This window comes from Grammomys surdaster, unplaced genomic scaffold (assembly GCF_004785775.1).
Source record: "Grammomys surdaster isolate TR1022 unplaced genomic scaffold, NIH_TR_1.0 164, whole genome shotgun sequence".
NCBI classification, from domain to species: Eukaryota; Metazoa; Chordata; class Mammalia; order Rodentia; family Muridae; genus Grammomys; species Grammomys surdaster.
The window spans coordinates 2,241,092-2,260,964 of NW_021604612.1; the positions used below are offsets into that span (position 1 = coordinate 2,241,092).

General features: G+C 52.2%; 1 protein-coding gene across 1 annotated transcript in view; it reads left to right on the plus strand.

Annotated features, from left to right (window-relative positions):
• The window catches only part of Acacb (acetyl-CoA carboxylase beta), a 106,661-nt gene extending 87,326 nt beyond the window's left edge, over nucleotides 1-19,335 (plus strand). The window contains exons 39-53 of the mRNA XM_028765407.1: nucleotides 109-378; nucleotides 2,460-2,557; nucleotides 3,994-4,114; nucleotides 5,756-5,866; nucleotides 6,912-7,055; nucleotides 7,740-7,860; nucleotides 9,125-9,221; nucleotides 12,314-12,410; nucleotides 13,255-13,390; nucleotides 14,141-14,318; nucleotides 14,716-14,828; nucleotides 16,373-16,527; nucleotides 17,142-17,312; nucleotides 17,432-17,568; nucleotides 18,152-19,335. Of these exons, the coding sequence (XP_028621240.1) occupies nucleotides 109-378; nucleotides 2,460-2,557; nucleotides 3,994-4,114; nucleotides 5,756-5,866; nucleotides 6,912-7,055; nucleotides 7,740-7,860; nucleotides 9,125-9,221; nucleotides 12,314-12,410; nucleotides 13,255-13,390; nucleotides 14,141-14,318; nucleotides 14,716-14,828; nucleotides 16,373-16,527; nucleotides 17,142-17,312; nucleotides 17,432-17,568; nucleotides 18,152-18,278 (2,076 nt within the window). The 3' untranslated portion in view covers nucleotides 18,279-19,335. The remainder of the gene's footprint in view (nucleotides 1-108; nucleotides 379-2,459; nucleotides 2,558-3,993; nucleotides 4,115-5,755; nucleotides 5,867-6,911; nucleotides 7,056-7,739; nucleotides 7,861-9,124; nucleotides 9,222-12,313; nucleotides 12,411-13,254; nucleotides 13,391-14,140; nucleotides 14,319-14,715; nucleotides 14,829-16,372; nucleotides 16,528-17,141; nucleotides 17,313-17,431; nucleotides 17,569-18,151) is intronic.
• Nucleotides 19,336-19,873: the final 538 nt, after the last annotated feature.

Here is a 19,873-nt window from a genome sequence, read left to right on the forward strand (position 1 = left end):
GAGGTAGGAGGTGGGCATGCAACGGGACCTGGCAGCTGGGGTCAGCTTGCTGCAGATGTGACCTGGAAGAACCAGAGTCATTTTGCTTAGCCCTCATCTCCTTCCCAGGTGGGCATGGTGGCCTTCAAAATGAGGTTCAAGACCCCGGAGTATCCAGAAGGCCGGGGCGCCATTGTCATCGGCAATGACATCACCTTCCAAATCGGCTCTTTCGGCGTAGGGGAGGACTTCCTGTACCTTCGGGCGTCTGAGATGGCCCGTACAGAGGGCATCCCCAAGATCTACCTGGCAGCTAACAGTGGGGCCCGTATGGGCCTGGCCGAGGAGATCAAACAGATATTCCAAGTGGCTTGGGTGGACCCAGAGGATCCCCACAAAGTACGTCAGATTCGTGGCTGGTGGTGTGGTGCTTACCCGGATAAAGCATCTATAACCCAAAAGCCCCGATATCAGAAACGCTTCCAGATCCAAAGCTTAAATGTCAGTGCGATGTCCCAAACAGAAAGTCCCACCCAACCTCATTCACTGAGTTTCAGTCAGAACATGGGCACCTGAAGGTGATGTGTGTGTGGTATCTGAGCAACACGGATGAATGTTGTGTTTAGACTTGGTACCTCGCTCCCTGGATATCTCATTCTATGCAAATATGCCAGTCTGAAAAAAAAACTCAAAATCTAAACTGCTTCTGACCCCACGCAGGTAAGAGACACAGAGCCGGAATCACATCGACAGGGTGTCAAGCTTCCTGTTGGACGGTGGGAAAGGGTAGAGTACACTGACTGTAAGCCCACCATCTATTATACAACTCAGATTTACTGAGCCAGGCACAGCGCCACATGCGTGTCTGAGCACTCGGGAGACGGAGGCAGGAGGATAGAGTTTAAGGCAGCCTGCCCTATGTAGTGAGACCTGTCTCAAAACAAAACAAAAAAGCAAAACCAAGAAACAAAATGCTTTGGGGCATGGTGATTGGCACAAAATGGCTAAAAACACCCCGTAGGGGCATGACAACGAGAAACTTGTAGATATGTAGGTGACATACGCTGGCTTCTAAATCCATGTATACCCAGAATGCAAAGTGAGTAATGTCCCACACCCAGGCCTTAGATCATGTATGTGTGCACATGTGTGAGGGCATATGTGTATGCATGTGTGTGCACACGTGTATGCATGTGTGAGGGTGCACTGTATACATGTGTGTGTATGTGTGTATCCGTATGCACTCTGTGTGTGTGTATGTATGTATATACGTATGAGGGTGCATGTGTATGTGCACATGTCTGTGCAGGTGTGAGGGCACACATGTGTATGCATGTGTGTGCATGCATGTGTTTGTGTATGTGTGAGTGCACATGTGTGAGGGTACACTGTGTACATATGTATGTGCATGTGAGGGTGCACATGTGTGTCATACTCTGAGTGTGTGTATGTGTGTGTACATGTAGTTAGAGGTCAGAGGACAACCTCAGGCGTTTTTCACCTTCTGTTTAAGACAGGCCCTTCTCAGCTTGGGGTCTGTCAAGGCTTCTGGGCTAGCTGGCAAGCTTCCAGGGTCCTCTCTACCCACCTCTCCTGTCGCTGTAGGCACACAGCCCTGGTGTGAGATGACATGTGGTCACTCTCACACAGAACATGTTCTCCAGTGACACTGTTTCCCTAAAGGAGAAAAAAAGTACTTTTGGAGTAGAAAATTAATTTTCTATTTCTTTAAAAAAATTATATCTAGTCTAAACACCTGAAATTCAAAATGCTCTGTAATCTGAAACCTTCTGGTCACTAATCTCATCCCTAAAGTAGCAAATTTTACCCACATCTGAGGTCATGGGATGCTCACAGTGAAAACGCACAAAGTCATGACAGTGTGTTATAGGGTTACATATAGGCTATCTATAGGTTACATATAGGTTATACCTCTAGCCCGGCAGTTCTCAGCCTGTGGGTCACAACCACTGAAAAACACATTTCTAATAGTCTTAGGAACCCTCAACCACAAATTTATTTTTGTTGCTACTTCATACCTGTAATTTTGCTACTGAGCCACCGCTCAGCCAGCTCTACGTGTTTTCCAATGGTCATGACCCACGCAGGTTGAGAACCGCTGCTGTACCCAATAGGTGCCTTCGAAACACGAATGAGCCCCACCCCCAAGATGTCCCAGTAGGTAGAAGCAGGCATTCCAAAACTAGACGTATTTACATCTGAGGCACTTCCAGTCCCTCAGATTTGGGCTGTCCGCTGTGTACACACAGACACGCATGTGCACACGTGAGCACACGCATTCCCTAGACAGTACATACCCAGACAGAGCATGAGGCTGTGGGTAAAGAGGAGAGAAGCTCGGAGTAGCCCCGTGTTTGGCAGACGGCTGCCTTGGACGGTGTTGACACCTTAGACCGTCTGGTGGCTGTGGAGTCCATGGGACGGGATCCGCAGCTCACCCGAAGTGTTTTTTTTTTAAGGGATTTAGATACCTGTACCTGACGCCCCAAGACTACACCCAGATCAGCTCCCTGAACTCGGTACACTGCAAACACATCGAGGACGACGGTGAATCCAGGTAAACGCCGCGCTGACGGGCAAGACCTGGTGTGGTCACAGTTCACCTCAGCTGCCCATAGGGGGCGCTTCCGTGTGCAGTGCTAATAACTCCTGGTTACCGCCAAACGATTCAGTCCTCCCTCCCTCCCTCCTCTTTCTTTTTCTTTGTTGAGCCTTGTATACCCTAGGCAGGTGATGAGCCATTGAGCTACACCTGCAGTGATGCATCCAGTACCCAAAATAGCAGCTCATGCGGGGAAAAGATTAGATTGTAAAGGTTCATTTTTTTCCCTCCCTCCTTTCTTCCTTCCCTTCTTCTCTTCCTTTCTTCCTTTCCTTTCTTTCCTCCTTCCCTTCCTTCCTTCTTTTCTTCCCTTCCTTCCTTCCTTCCCTTCTCTTCCTTCCTCCCCTTCTTCCCTTCCTCCCTTCCTTTCCCTTCTACCCTTCCTTCCTTCCTCCCCCTCATCTGTCTATGTCTCTGCCTCTCTTTTGCTCTCTGTCTTTCTTGAGACAGGGTCTCTCTGTGTAGCCCTGGCTATCCTAAAACTCATGCCATATAAACCAGGCTGGCCTCAAACTCAGAGATTCACCTGCCTCTGCCTCTGCCTCTGCCTCTGGCTCTGCCTCTGGCTCTGCCTCTGGCTCTGCCTCTGCCTCTGCCTCTGCCTCTGCCTCTGCCTCTGCCTCTGTCTCCTCTGTCTCCTCTGCCCCCTCTGCCCCCTCTGCCCCCTCTGCCTCCTCTGCCTCCTCTGCCTCCTGAGTGCTGGGACTAAAGGTGTGCACCATCACCACCCAGCAAAAGGTTCATGTCTTATGATTCAATTATCAAAAAAAAAAAAAAAAAACAACCAAACAAACAAACAAAAAAAAACCGGTGCTCCTTGGGGGTCTGTTCTCTGAGAAGTGAGAGGTTCCCAGCTGTCTTCCTCAATGCAATTAAGGGGAATCAAACAAAGCCCGGATAAATTCTCTAGATGACTTCCTGGAATGTAAATGACAGGTGAAATGTTTTTAAATCCACAGTGAGATAAATTTGGGAAACTCAGTTAAATACAGCCGGCAAAACAGCTTGAGAATTTCTAGCGGGAGCTGGCCAGTGTGGCTCACCCCTTGGGGTCAGGAATCATGGCTGATCGGGTCGTGAACTAAGGTCATTCTCTCCACAGACCAAAGGCTAAGCTAGCTTCCTGTGGATGTAGGGTAGGGTGTGTCTCACTAAGCCTCTGTTTGAGTGGGGGATGGTCATGTCTACGTCCACCTTGATCTTTTGGAAGTGTAGTACCCAGGACTCTGAGCCCCCATCTTCACTTTGCCTCTGACTGTTTTGGGGTCCCAGCATTTGTCTTTGCTCATCACCACTCCCCAGCCCCCTGCCTAGGCCTGTGGGAAATGTGGACTTCTGTCGTTTTTTGGTTTGAGAGGAGCCTTGACTTCAGTCCCGTTTGAACCTTGCAGGTATGTCATCATGGATGTCATCGGGAAGGACGGCGGCCTGGGTGTGGAGAACCTGCGGGGCTCGGGCATGATCGCAGGAGAAGCTTCCCTGGCTTATGAGAAGACCGTCACCATCAGCATGGTGAGTGCCTTCCTGCTTTCTTCTGTCCTTCGTTTCCCTTTTATGTGAGTGTGCGCGTGTGCGACTGCGTGTGCACACGTGAGCGCACGCCCACGTAGAGGCCAGAGATCAACATTAGGCATCTTCTATCCTTTTCACCTGATTTTGGGGAGAGGGAGGGGACAGAGAGTCTTGCTGAGTCTAGAGTTGGCCAGTGAGCTGCAGCATCCTCCTGTCTCCGCCTCCCTGGAATTGTCTCTGTCTCCCTGGGATTGGGCTGCAAACTGCCATGCCTGAGTTTTACCTGGCCGTTGAGAATCTAAACTCAAGTCTTTAGGTTGCCTGGCAGCACTTTCTAGCTGAGCCATTCCCCAGGCCCGCCCCTCTCTCTTTTGAGACTCAGTCTTGCTATATAACTCAGGCTGGGCCTCGAACTTGTGATCCTTGCTGCCTAAGCTGCTTCAGTGCTGGGATCATCCACACCTGGCCTTCCCGTTTTGCTTGTAACTACAGTTTGTCAATACAGCAACATCTGAAACCGTAACTTCACAGAGCTCACATCGTTTGGTCTCAGTTTTAACAGCTGTCTCAAGTCTGTTTCTCTGGTTTTGTCTAGGAAGAGTCGGGAGAATCACTTTGAGTCAGCCTGGTCTATGCCGCAAGTTCTAGGCCAGCCAAGACTATATAGTTTTGAGACCCTGTCTCAAAAACAAGTATAAAATTAAATTTAAAAATAGATGCCCAGCAAATCAAGATGGCTCATTCGGCAAAGTTGGTTGCCACCAAGTCTGATAACCTGGTTTCGTGTGTGAAACCCACGTGACAGGAGGAGACAGCGGTCTCTCTCCTGTTGCCCTCTGACCTCCACATGTATGTTGCAACAAGTACATTTGTACATACATACATACATATACACACAGACACATTAATGTAAAATTCTTAAGTAAAAGAATAAAGGTATCAATTTTTTTTTCTTTCGAGACAGGGTTTCTCTGTGTAGCCCTGGCTGTCCTGGAACTCACTCTGTAGACCAGGCTGGCCTCGAACTCAGAAATCCGCCTGCCTCTGCCTCCCAAGTGCTGGGATTAAAGTCGTGCGCCACCACCACCTAGCGACTGACCTCATTCTTTTCAGATAAAAGTCACATCCTTTACTCCCTGTGACTATGACAAAGACACAGGATGTACTCAGTTTATAAAGAGGAAAGGTTAATCTGGACTTGGAGTTTCAGAGGGGCCACGGGATCTCGGGGTCTTGACGATTCGAGCCTCTTGTGGGGATATAAGGCAGAGAGCATGGTTGCTCAGCTAGGCCCAGGCAGCCAGGGACGGAGGAAGCTACTGGGCTCTCATGGTTCTCCTGGTGACACTCCTCCAGTCTCCTGGGCATCCACACAGGGCCAACCTCTTAGAGTTTCTACTACCTCTCACTGGGTGGGCCTCGGAGGAGCTCTGAGGAGCCTTTAAGGTACTGATAATGGCAGAAGCAGAGCTGATACAGTTGCCAGAAGGAAACAAGACTCCAGCCAGCTGTGGTACACACCTGTCATCCCAACACGTGGGAGGCAGAGGCAGAGGCAGGAGGATCATCTTTTAGAGAGTTCTACCAGCTGTGGTTGCACAGCGAGATGCCCTCTGTGTGAGTGTGTGTGTCTCTCCATAGGTGACCTGCCGCGCCCTCGGAATCGGGGCTTACCTGGTGAGGCTCGGCCAGCGGGTGATCCAAGTGGAAAACTCCCACATCATCCTCACAGGGGCCAGTGCTCTCAACAAGGTGCTATGAGCGAGGCCAGGGGAGGGGCGGTGTGGGGACCTGGTCACATCTCACTCAGCAGCTGTTTTAGCCGGTGTTCCACTACTGTGAAGAGAAACCAGGACCACGGCATCTCTTGTAAAAGAAAACATTGGACTGGGGCTGGCTTACAGGTTCAGAGGTTCAGTCCTTTATTGTCGAGGTGGGAACATGGTGGCACACAGACGTGGTTCTACACCGGGATTGGCAGGCAACAGGAAGAGACAGTAGGCCAGACTTGAGTGTCTGAAACATCAGAACCCACCCGTAGTGACAAAGTCTTCCAACAAGGCCACACCTCTAGCAAGGCCACACCACCAATGAGGCCACTCCCTCTTTGGCTGTTTTCATTTAAACCTCCACAGCCCCGGTGGCCATTGTGGATTACCGGTACCAGCTTTCTTCCAGGAGAGAGCCCTATTTTTTCAGTTTGCAGATTCCCGATCCCCTGGTGACCCGCCCTCCTGGAACTAACTCTCCAGCTTGCATTAAAAATATTATTAAGGTGGCGTCACACTTTGCAGGAAACTGAGAAAAGCCCCACAAGCGATTTTGCATCTTCTATGCTTTGGGGGTCGAACCCTTGTGTTTTGGCTCGCCTGCAGTGAATTCCCTGTGAGCATAAAGTTCCGTCACCTGCTTGTTTTGTAACCTGCAGGATTTTCCACATGGCTCGGGACTCTGTGTTTAATACCCACTCAGAGCCCACCGAGACGCTCCACGTGTGGTTTCTGCAGCAGCACCTGGGTAGACCCGGTACAGACCTCCTGCTGAAGCTGGAACCCATTCGTTTTCCAGATCTCAGGGGTCTTGATGGTTCCCAAATTGCATTTTAGAACTGCCTAGAGTTCTTAAAGACACAGAGACCACCAATGCCTGGCACTCTCCCTGAAGACACTGAAGGGATTGGTTTGGGTAGAACCTGCATGGCAGATGTTTCAGAAGCTTCTAGGTCCTTTTGACAAATATCCAGAGCAGAGGACCCAGCAAGATGGGTGGCTTTGCTAACTGTGCCATGTCAAAACAGGTCCTGGGACGAGAGGTCTACACGTCCAACAACCAGCTGGGTGGCGTGCAGATCATGCACACCAACGGGGTCTCCCACGTCACCGTGCCAGATGACTTCGAGGGGGTCTGCACCATTCTGGAATGGCTGTCGTATATGCCGAAGGTGCGGTACTCCATGGTGGCCTGAAAGCCTAGGTGGCCTGAAAGCCTAGGCGCCTGTGGGGATAGGCTCATGGTGTTAGGGGGGACTCGGCTCCTCCCACCGTCCCTCTCTGATACCCAGCTTTGTCCTTTGCTTTTGGGGAGGCTCTGAAGTGTTGCAAGGACATAAGGATGCAGGGACAGTGTCTGCTAATCCTGAGGCAGCCTCCTGATCTTTCTGAGCCTCCATTTTCCTCCTCTGTGAAGTGTGTTGCCATGGTGATGTGGGGGCCTGATGCCCAGGGCTCTGTTCTTTTCAGGGCCTCCCCTGCAAGGCTATCCTGGACTGGCCTGATTAGTTATCAATAGTTCCCACAGGACCTATATTGATTAATTATCTGTCATCTCACAGGACTGCTCTAATTAGTCTTGACTAGGTAGGTGTTTGGGCCTCAGTTTCTTCAATCGCCTCACTGGGAGAATGCTAGTCCTGAGTGGCTCCCAGACTCTATATGAGCTCTGACACACCCAGGTCTCTTTTAAGTTTTAGAGGAATGTAGACAGTACTTAGTACCATTTTCTAGCTGGAGCAGTGGCTCTGGAGCCCCAGTGGGGGGCGCTGTTGCCCAGCTAGAGATGTACACAGAGGGGAAAGCAGGCAGACGCCACAGGGACTGACCCGGACGGCCCTGGACTTCTTTTCCAGGACAACTGCAGCCCGGTCCCCATCACCACTCCTTCTGACCCCATTGACAGGGAAATTGAATTCACTCCAACCAAAGCTCCCTATGACCCCAGGTGGCTGCTTGCAGGGAGGCCTCACCCAAGTAAGTCCCAAAGTGTTTGCGGGGGTGAGGGGTGGTGGACCCCAGACTTGAGACTCTTTTCCGAGTCTACTGTCAAGAGCCATTTTGATGGAAGTGTTTATGTAGGGTCGCATCTCTCAGCAGGGGTGGGTGGGTGTGAGCTCAGAGGTGGGGATGGAGGCTGGACTCTGCTTTTCCTGGGCCAATACGGGTTGGAAACAAACAGCTCAGTGTCTGGAGCCAAGGGTCAGCGCTGACCAAGTCTTCCTTCTCTAAACTGCTCAGTGACTTCATCTCCCTCTTGCCTCTTTCCCTCTGGCTAGACTTCACAAAAGAGACAGACTTTCTTCACACACATATGCGTACACACACACACACACACACATTCACACACGTTTTCTCCCTCCCCGGGGAATGTCTTTGTCTCTTGGAGGGATGCTATATTACGAAGGCTGCTCGAATGGGAAGGCTGAGCTAGCCTGTCACCCCGGCCCAGGTCTAAAAGTTCATGTGCAGTTGCCTTCAGCTGTGCAGCTGTTCCTACAAGGACCTCTCCAAGGCGGAAGGGTCCCCATGGCTTCTCTGTTTTATAGAGCTCTCCCTCTGGTGGTATGTCCCACTGTGTGCTGACTCCCTCCAGTGGTATGTCCCACTGTGTGCTGTATCCTATAGAACCAGCCCTGAGTCCCAAGTCAGAGGCTGAAGCAGCAGGTCTTATTTTCAGCATTCAGCCACTGCTGTGTTTGAGTCACCTGCTGCCAGGCCTTTCAGCTCTTGTCAGAATGGCAGCCATTTGCCCCAACCATGGTCCCCAACCCTAGCCTTGGCTGGAGTACCAATGTCACCCTGTGTGTCTCTGGGACATCGGATGATCTGCTTCTTCTCAAGGATACTGAGCCGTAGCCAGTGGGCCAGAATAAGGTTCCAGGGTTGGTGGTCCCTTCCTGGAATCTCACCTTGTGGGAAGAAGGAATTTTCTAACCCTGCTATCTCTGGGCGGGGGCTGTGTTTGGGATGTCAGCGTGTCTGGCATTATACGAGCAGTTGGAGGGAGGTGGAATACCCTCAGAAATGAATTCCCATCTTGTTGTAGCTTTTGTAATCGTGGTTTTGTTTTATTTTGTTTGGTGGTTGTTTTTGTTTTTGGTGTAAAGGTTTAGACTCTGTGTGGGCTTCAGGAGAAGGAACACAGGCCTATAGGGTCAAGGCCACAGCAGTGTACGCTGCCAGGCAGACCCTGGGCCTCCCCAGACCTCAGTCAGGGCCTCCGTCCTTCTTCCCACAGCTCTGAAGGGGACCTGGCAGAGTGGGTTCTTCGACCATGGCAGTTTCAAGGAAATCATGGCACCCTGGGCCCAGACCGTGGTGACCGGAAGAGCAAGGTAACTCGAGACGAGACGGGTGGGCTGCACTCTGCCCACCGGGCTCTGGGACTCTTGAGCACTAGGCTGGGGCTGCCAGGGCTGCCAGGGCCCTCTCTTCTCGGTCCATAGATTTTTTCTGAATGCAAAGGGCAAAATTAGGGAATGGGGCGATAGCTAAGAAGTGCTTGCCCTGCCGGCAGGAGGACTGAGTCCAGCTCCCTGACACCCACATGAGAAGCCAGTGCTGCCGTATAATCTCAGCACTAGGGTTAGGGGGTCAGAGCCCAGCCACGCTGGCCAGCCACTCTGAGGTGGAAAGCTCCAGGTTATGACTGACCCTACGAGGAAGAGAATGAGTGAGGAAGACAGCCGACAGTGAACTCTGCATGTATGTGCACACACATGAACACACGTGCACGCTCACAGGTGTGCACACACATTCACACACATGTGCACACACGCACACTCACAGGTATGTACACATGCACACACATGCACATATGTGTGTGCACACTTGCCTACACATGCCTGTACAACACACACCTGTACACGTGAACACATACACATGCACATGCATGCACACCTATACACATGTGCACATACACCCACATACATGTACACACACAGGTGTGCACACATATGCACATGCATGTGGACACACTTGCTTACACATACCTACACGCCACACACACACATATAGACATGAACACATGCACGCACAGCATACACAAGTATACACATGTACACACGTGCACATACATGCCCACGCACATGTGTATGCACCTGCACACACGTGCACACACCCACACCCACATACACGTGCACACATATGTGTGCACACATGCACATGTGCACACACAATGTGTGCTTATACATCACACACAGACTCCCAAAATAAAAAAGTAAAAATAAAAACGTGAGCTGAACCAAGGATGACGCCAACACACGTGTCAACCTAGACAAGGGAAAGCCCATGATGCCTCAGCCCTATACAGAGAACTCCAGGCAACTGAGGAAAGCTGGGAGCAGGAGAGGTGGTCCTCCCCATCCCGTGCCAAACAGTCATCCTTGAAAATGTACATAACTGTATACAGCCTGAGCAGGTTATATTTAGGAATATGTATGTATGTATGTACAAATACATATATGCATGCAATAGCAATCAAAGCTGGGGCCGTGAATTTGAAGGAGAGGACGAAGGGACATATGGGAGGGGCTGGAGGGAGGGAGGAAGGGGAAAAGAGAAACACTGTAATTAAATTATGATCTCAAGATAAAGGAAAGCAAGACAATTTAGAGAGACGTGTCACGGACGATGAAGCCGCCTGTGCTGTGCAGTGTGGGCCCAACTGGGCTTTCGAGCCTCTGCCACCTTCTGTGGGGCTGTGACCTTTGCCCCTAGGTCACTCCCACAGCCACAGGGGACCCCCCAGAAGGTGTCTCTGGGGGTGTTAAATGTTTCCAGAAATGGGCGGCTCTTCCCTTACAATGTCACACCCACCTCTGTGCGCCCCAGTCACCAGGGAGCTCCTCCCTTCCCATGTGGCCGAAGCTGAGTCCTCTAACTAACCGTTCGGGTTCCCAGCATGACGTCACAGCTACAAACCCAGGCTTCACGCTCCACCTTCCCCAGGCCTCTGTGGCTGTGTCTGTTTAATGGAGATGATATACAGCCCAAAGGAGCAGCACCATGCTAGGCGTTTCATGTGTGTCACGTGCTCCCTACGTGGTGCTGGGTCTTGTTCTTATCTCATGGGTAGTAAACAGCACGGTTGGTTTGTCACAAAGTTCAGTCCCCAAGACCTACATAAAGGTAGAAGGCAACAGACCCCAAAAGGCCCCTTCACGCATGCAGCATAGCACATGTGTACACACATATACACACACATATACACACACATACACACACACATACACACACATACACACATATACACATACACACACATACACACATATACACATACACACACATACACACACATACACACATATATGCACATATACACATACACACACATACATACACACACATACACACATATACACATACACACACATACATACACACACATACACACATATACACATATACACATACATACATACACACACACGTACACACACATACACATACATACACACACACACACGTTGTAAAATCGTGTGTCATTGGCCTTTAGTTATAGTCCCCTATTTATTTTAGAAACCCTTTTTGTACAATCCTTGAATGAACCCCGCCACCACGGAGCCCTCCCTGGGGGAGACCGCTCCACCCTGGTAGGATTGTAGCCTGGGTAAAGGGCAGAGGTGCGTCAGCGGCTCCGGCTGTTGATAGCCCAGGCTGACAGGTGCTGATGTCATTGTCCCGTCTGAGCCAGGCCCTATGGTACTTAATATTGCTCACCTGCTCCCTGATTTTGAGTGCTAGGGATGGAACCCAGGACCTCCGTTCATGCCAGGCAAAAAGCTGTATCTCTGAGCTGGATCCCAACTTCCTTTGCCTTGCGTTTCAAGGCAGTGTGCTGCTGTGTAGCCCAGACTGGCTTTGAACTCGATCTTCCTGCCTTGGCTTCCTAAGTAGCTGAGTCACAGGCCTGTGTCACTGATCCTGGCTTGCTTCAACCTTTTTTCGGTGTGACTTGGTTCAGTGTCCAAGCTGCCCAGGGTGGAGCTGCTGGCCATATGTAACAATTTAAGCCATAATTCAGGACCAGGAAATGGCTAGGTTGCAAAGCCCCTGCCCACCCTATGCAAAGTCCTGAGCTTTCTCCTAGTGCCAGAAAATCTGAAGCTGAAGTCCGTCTGAGGAGGATGCTGGGAACAGTGTGTGGTTCAGAGTTGCCATCTTAGATGCATGGCCTGAGGAACACACAGCTCCTGTGGCCGGACACCATCTTGACCAGAGCATTGTCCCCCTGGCAGGGCACCTACAGCTCTGCATGGTTCTTAGCGACGTGGTGCTGCCCCTTTGCCGTACAGTTAGCTCACCCCACTTACAGCCCTCATTCCCACCTGGGCACACCTGGCAGCAGACTGGGTAGATCCCGAGGCCCTGAGATCTGCCTGCAGGCAGCCCAGGGCTGAGCCTGTGTGCATTCGCCTTGCAGGCTGGGGGGCATCCCTGTGGGCGTGATTGCCGTGGAGACTCGGCCTGTGGAGGTGGCTGTCCCTGCTGACCCTGCAAACTTGGATTCTGAGGCCAAGGTGAGGGGCCAGGAGCCGTGACCACTGTCACCACTGTCACCACTGGAGGCAAGAGTACATCCCTTCATCCCGTTCAGAGAGGCTTCTGATAGCTGGAGAGCAGAGGCCTCAAGTAGGGATTGGTCTGGGGGCTCTGCCCATCTCCCCACCGTATCTCCAGGGGACACATGATATTCCAATATTCTGGGCTTCTTCCCAGGATGGTAAAGGTCCCCATTCCCACTTCCCCTGTACTCCTGCTCCTGGGAGCTGCAATGAGGCCTCAACTCCTGTGTGGTCAGGCTGAGCATGAGACTAGGGGACCTGTGAGACCCTAAGGGTATGGCCACGCTTTGGGTTTCTAGGGAGCCCTGGCTCTGGTACCTGTCCTGGTAAGGGTTACTATTGAGAAAAAAACACCATGACCAAAGCAAGCTGGGGAGGAGAGGGTTTATTCGGCTTACACTTCCACATCACTGTTCATCACTGAAGGAAGCCAGGACAGGAACTCACACAGGGCGGGAACCTGGAGGCAGGAGCTGATGCAGAGGCCATGGAGGGGTGCTGCTTACTGGCTTGCTTCCCCTGGCTTGCTCAGCCTGCTTTCTTATAGAACCCAAGACCACCAGCCCAGGGATGGCTCCACCCACAGTGAGCTGGGACCTCCCCTATGAATCACTAATTAAGAAAATGCCCTAGGGCCCCATCTCATGGAGGCAGTTTCTCAGTTGAGGTTCCCGACCTCGCTAATGGCTCCAGCTTGTGTCAAGTTGGTATAAAACAGTACAGGATGAAGCTGTGATCACTGGCCCTGTGCTCCCTACGTCCCAGGGTCAGTGTCTGACCTAAGTGACTCTGTGCACAGATCATCCAGCAGGCGGGCCAGGTGTGGTTCCCGGACTCCGCCTACAAGACAGCGCAGGTCATCAGGGACTTTAACAGGGAGCGCCTGCCTCTCATGATCTTTGCCAACTGGAGAGGCTTCTCAGGCGGCATGAAGGGTAAGTGTCACCGGGGTGTCTCTCAGCAGCCCAGGAGGATGCCAATCAGGTAACCGCCTGGTTTATAGACGAGGATCCGAGCTGAGAGGCAGGTGACTTCCTGGGGTCATGTGAAGGGTGAGACAGGAAGGTCTGTTCTGCAAGCTCCTGGGTAACCTGGGTAGTCTCCTTCCTGCGTGGATGTAGAAGGCATATGTCCGTTTACCTTCCTCAGAGCCGAACTTAGAGTTGCAGTCTAAGTCACCCAGAATGTCCAGAGAGAGAAGGTTCCCAGGTGCTGAAGACAGAGCTGAGGTGGGAGAGAGGCATATGTGGGTGACCTCTCTGCACCCCCAAACCCCTCCTTTGTGAATGGAGAGGACCACAGTGACAGTCCCACTCACTGGTCCCATACATAAGCTGTTGTCACAGTATTGCAGTGTCACCACATAGGGTATGGGGGGGGAGGGGACGGGACTTGGAGGGAGATCCTGGCAAGGCAGAGAGAGCAGAGCGGGCTGCGTGTACCAGATAGATGGACAAGCTTGGGCATCTCAGAAGAAGGCAGTCGCCATGCTTGAGTTCACAGATGAAGACACTCTCATGCAGAACAACCTGCCCAAGGTCACATGGGCACTGAGGAAGGGAGCCAGACCTGGCTCAGCCCCTCAGTTCTCTTAGTGTCCCTCAGGAGCCCAGGGCAGAGAAGGCTGCAGGCTTTGTGGGTGCATTCCCGGAGCCCAAGTCTCCTAAGCAGGCCTTGCTTTGTAGACATGTACGAACAGATGCTGAAGTTTGGTGCCTACATCGTGGATGGCCTCCGCCTGTTCAAGCAGCCGGTTCTTATCTACATCCCTCCCTGTGCTGAGCTCCGAGGGGGCTCCTGGGTCGTCCTCGACTCCACCATTAACCCCCTGTGCATAGAGATGTACGCGGACAAAGAGAGCAGGTGAGTGTGTCACCAGCATTGTCTCGGTAGAGTTAGTTAGGGTTACCCCAGAGAAGGGTAAGAAGCCGGGCTCAGCAGTGTGCACTAACCTCGGCCCTGCTGGTAGCGGGCATCAATAGGCAAATCCCTGGGGCTTGCTGGCCAGTCAGTGTAGCCAATCAGTGAGCTCCAGGTTCAGTGAGAGACACTGCCTCAAAAAAGTAAGATGGACCCCTGACATTGACCCACGATCTTTACAGGCATGTACACACAGATACACATACACCACAAACACAAAGTCATAATGCATTCAAAGAAATAAGCAAATTTTTTTAAAAAAAAGGAGCCCAAGGCAGGAGAGTGGGGACACCTAAGGTGTCTGTCCTCAGCCCCTCCCCCTGTCCTCTCCTCTGTCCAGGGGAGGTGTTCTGGAGCCCGAGGGCACGGTGGAGATTAAGTTTCGGAAGAAAGATCTGGTGAAGACCATAAGGAGGATAGACCCAGTGTGTAAGAAGCTCATGGGACAGCTGGGTAAGTGGGCCACACAGGCGCCACCCCCAGGTCGCCAATGGTGCCGACCCAAGTGCATTGTGGGTAGAATGGGCATGTGTCAAACTGTGAGTCCGCCCCCTGCCCCAAGGCCAGCCCACGTTTGCAATCGGCTCCTTCCACAGGACACAGTGTTGGCCGGGAAGTGTCTCAGGTGGCAGATATTTGGGAGAGTTTCAGTTTGTGTGTTCTGTGTAGGATGGTTTGGCAAAGGGTCCCAGAAGTAAACATGAAATTAATTTTCAGAGCTGTCTTCTGTCCATGCCCATCTCTGGGGTCAGGGGTGGGACGTTCCGCTATGGCAGGCTACCTGCGCTCAGAGGTTCAGGCTCTGGAGCATTTGAGGTGAGAGATGTCCATCCTGTGATCCTGTAGTCAGCGCGATGTCCCATACACATAGTGTGAGGTGACCGAATCATTTGGGGCCCAAGGGGAACAGCAGAACACGGTGATGATAACGTCCTTTTAGAATCCCCAGCCAGAGAGAAACAATTTTACCAATTTTATTTCACGAATGCTTTACTTCACTTCCTCGATGTCATTCTCTCTGGATGTCCGTGTGGCGGTGATGTCTGTGACTGTGTTGACTGCCTACCCATTCATTACATTGTGTAACGTCTGGAGGACCAGGGCCTCTGGGATTTGGATTTGCACCTCTGTGACTTTGAGTTTGTGTAGAGCTGGCATTATGTCTGGAAACACCTCTTACAAGGTTCCTTTCCTTTTTATTACATTTAGTGTGTGTATGTGTCTTTCTCTGTGTGTGTTTCTCCTTGTGTGTCTGTCTGTCTGCCTGCCTTTGTGTGCGTGTCTCTGTGTGTGTGTCTCTCTGTGTATATATCTGTGTGTGTTTCTCTCTGTGTTTGTGTCTGTGTTTCTCTGTGTATGTCTCTCTGTGTCTCTCTCTGTGTCTCTGTGTGTGTATGTGTCTGTGTGTGTCTGTGTTTCTCTCTGTGTGTATGTCTCTCTGTATCTCTCACTGTGTGTGTGTGTGTGTGTACACCATGGCCCATGTGTGGATATCAGGACAACTTGCAGGAATTTGTTCTCTTCTCCCACTATGAGGGTCCCGGGAATCAAACTCGGGTCATCAGTCTCGGCATCAAGCACCCTTTCTCCTCTGAGCCATCTCACTGTCCCCCTTATTAGGATTCTAAGTGTGGATTTCCTTGTTAAACAGCGTTGTCTTCATTCCTACCCATCTCCCCTTGACAGAACTGTGGCATAGAGTTAGCTTATCCCCACTGTATTCATTATCTGTCTGAAGACAAGGGCTGGTGGTATGATGAAGCCTGGGTCAGGGCTGGGGTTTCACCCAGATGCTGTCTTGGGGTTGTGAACCCATTTCCAAGATGCAGGGCAACTGGATTTAGGAACAGCGTTAGCATCGCAGCCTGGGCTCTCACAGGGCAGGGCCTCTCATTTGTGGCCTTTCAAATAAAAACGAAACCAAGAAAATCCGCCCCAGCCCCACATGGCCACCCCTCACAGCCCCTGAAGTCCCACTGTTGTCTGCTCACCTGCAGGGAAAGCCCAGCTCCCTGACAAGGACCGGAAGGAGCTGGAGGGCCAGCTGAAGGCCCGGGAGGACCTGCTGCTCCCCATCTACCACCAGGTGGCAGTGCAGTTCGCCGACCTGCATGACACACCGGGCCACATGCTGGAGAAGGGAATCATTTCTGTAAGGGTCCCCCAAGGCCACCGGGACACAGAGGAACATGTAGGGGTTTGGGATGGAGCCAAACCAGGGCTCAGAGGGCTGTCTGGGTAGTTCAGTCTGAGTATGTATCTCAGCAGGAGCCTGCAGCCTCTGTCCTTAACCCCCAGGAGACTCAGGGTAGACCTGGGCTTTGGAAAGGCTGGAGTAACTTAAATGTTGTTGAGTTTGCACCTTTGATGAGGCTTAAAACCTTGTTTGTGCTGGCATTAACCCATGACCTGCTCCTAAGAGGACATCCCGTGCCCACTGGCTGGTGCCCATAGCTGGCCATTTTTCTTGTGGGAACTAGCCCGAGATTGAGTTTTGGGAAGGCAGAAGTAAATTTGGACACTAGTTTGGTTCAGAGGGACATTGTCACCCTACGACGGGCCCAGCACCGTGGAGTCCTGCAGAGCCCTGCTCTGTGTCCCCCTAGATAAAAGCTCATCTCTTACACTGGACACCCCTGCTTGTAGGATAAGGTGGGGAGGAGCCAGATAGCCATCCTGGGGGCACAGCCTTGGTCTCCTGCCTCCCCGCCCCACCCTGCCCCGCCCCCGCCCCCACACCTCGTACTCAGGTGACCACATCCACAGGATGTCCTAGAATGGAAGACCTCTCGCACCTTCTTATACTGGAGGCTGCGCCGGCTGCTGCTAGAGGCCCAGGTGAAGCAGGAGATCCTCCGAGCCAGCCCCGAGCTGAGCCACGAGCACACGCAGTCCATGCTGCGACGTTGGTTTGTGGAGACGGAGGGCGCTGTCAAGGTGGGTCCGAGCAGGAAGAGGGGAGCTGCAGCAGGCAGGCACTGGGAGTATAGGGGCTGCCAGCTATGCCCCTGCAGCAGCATCTCCGCCTGACGTAGACTGTACCCATTGATCCCCAGGCCTACCTGTGGGACAGCAACCAGGTGGTGGTCCAGTGGCTGGAACAGCACTGGTCAGCCAGGGACAGCCTGCGCTCCACTATCCGTGAGAACATCAGTTATCTGAAGCGGGACTCTGTCCTCAAGACCATCCAAAGGTGAGCCTCAGAGTGGCATGCCCGCGGCCAGCCTCTGGTTCATTGGCCGGGCCACCACAGGGCTGGGATCGGACCCAACCTCAGAGGTGAGGTAACAACCCAGAATGATCATCCCCCAGCAGTAGAGCTGTGGTCGGTGGGAGAGCAGAGCTTGGTCGAGTTGGGTGGCTAGCACCTAGCTAATTAGGACCGTACCACAGGCCTGGGGGCTGAGGACACTGGCTCCCTCCCTCCCAGTCTTTCCGAAGCCTCCAAAGAGGTGACTCATAGGACATCTGGGATACCTGCCTGGTGTGTGTCACGCCTCAGATCATACCACACAACGAATGACTAGAAACTATGCCACCCTGAGGCATTCTGTCCCCGTGTCAGAATCCCGTGTACCTGCAGGGCTGTCTATCCCCTGCCTTTCTACTCCCTCACCCTCCCACTTCCCTGTGTGAGCACAGCAAGAGAAAGTCAGAACTCTGGGCTCTGGCCCATTCAAGAGCAACATGGTGCCCTGTATAATCTAGGACACTACCACCTAGAGACACTGAATTAGGTGGCAAGAGTCTCCCCCTGTCTCTCTCCTTCTCTGTAGTCTAGTTCAAGAACACCCAGAGGTGACCATGGACTGCGTGGCATACCTGAGCCAGTACCTCACGCCGGCTGAGCGGATACAGGTGGTTCAGCTGCTGTCTACCACGGAGAGCCCAGCTTCCTCCTGAGCAACTCCAGCCATCCCCTGGACCCCCGGGACAGTGGGTGTGGCGTGCAGCTGGCCTTCACAAGACGCTGGGGCTTATTTTGAGAAAATTCACAAAGCCACCCTGAGTACTCTGAGCTGCCATTCCTGACCAGCGTCTTCCTGGACAAAAGGCCCCTGTGCCCCTGCTAGGTGGGCACAGCCTCTCCTCACCTGGGGACTTCAGGGTCCGACGCTGCCTCTCTGAGGTGAACTGAACCAATCGTTGCAGGTTCCTTGGTTTTTTGGCCTGGGATGAGGGATCCCAGTGTCTCAGCACTCACTGTCCGATCACAAGACAGCTTGTACCACCACGTTGGTTTGCACTCAGCCCCCTGTGTCCTTCAGCGGCATAAACAGGCCAAAGAAAACGCCAGATGAGACCCAAGAAAACATCTTTTGGTGATGAGGCTTATTAGACACTCAGGTACCCAAGCAGGAACAAAAATGATTTCCCCTTTTAAAAAAATTTTCATTTAAGAGAATAAAATGACATTTTGTTCTCCAAGTGGCCCTAGTGAGGCAGGACAACCATCTTAGAGACAGGCTCTTCCATTAGAGAGATTCTCCAGAGATAAAGGACTAATGGACAGGATGTTTGCCATCCGGCAGGGACTGGACCTCACGCCATGGATTGGTCACCCATATGGTACCGAGTGCCCTCCTGCCTGAGCGCAGAGAGGTTGCCCCTTATCCCTCCCAGGACCCCTGACCAATACACTTCCTTCTCACCTTGTGCCTTGATACCACGGCAGGAGCCAACAACTCTAAGCCAGCGACCCGGGACTGTGCTGCAAACACTCTGGATCTGCTCACAGAGACTTTCCCAGCACCCACAGGCTCTGTAGCATCAGGGCCTGAATGAGACACTCTGTGCCATGCCATGGGCTGGGGAAGCCATTGGGGGTGAAGGGTTCTTCTGGGCAAAGTCCTCCTCATGTGGAGGAAAGCCCAGACTGCCACTAGCTGCTGCCCTGACCACTTGGGGGCGCTGAAGAGGCTGCCGAGAGATCCGCAAAATAAACTATTTTTTGAAGGAAGCTCTCTGGCCTTGATTTATTCTGTGGAGCAGAAGAGCCTGGCAGTTGGTGGAGGGGGTAGACGGTTCTCAGCTCCCCTCAGAATCTCCCTCTTGCAAACTGGTCTTGTCCTGTGCGCCCCGCAGTTGAGCCTGTGAGACAGAGGTGACACATCCATCTTCAGTCTCTGGATAAGTCTCAGGCTCGGGACCAGCAGGCTGTTTCAGGTTCCCACAGCTGCTGGGCGTCTGGAGGTTTTACTGGATAAAATAGACACATACACTTCACTGTGACGGCCTTTCCTTCTTCAGTGTTGCCCAGGCTAGCCTTGAGCTCGGCTGGAGGGGCCTCCCTCCTGGCTGAGACTCACCTTAACCAGTGTCCTGTGCGTGGTGGTGTTGAGGACATTCATGTTGAAAACCAACCTCCTACACTCCTTCGAAAAGACTATTCTTTGGGGAATTTCATATGTACGTAAAATGTATTTTGATCTAGGCCCATTCTCTCCCCCAATTCCTACCAGAACTACATGTCCCTCCCAGCTTCATGGGTGCTCTCT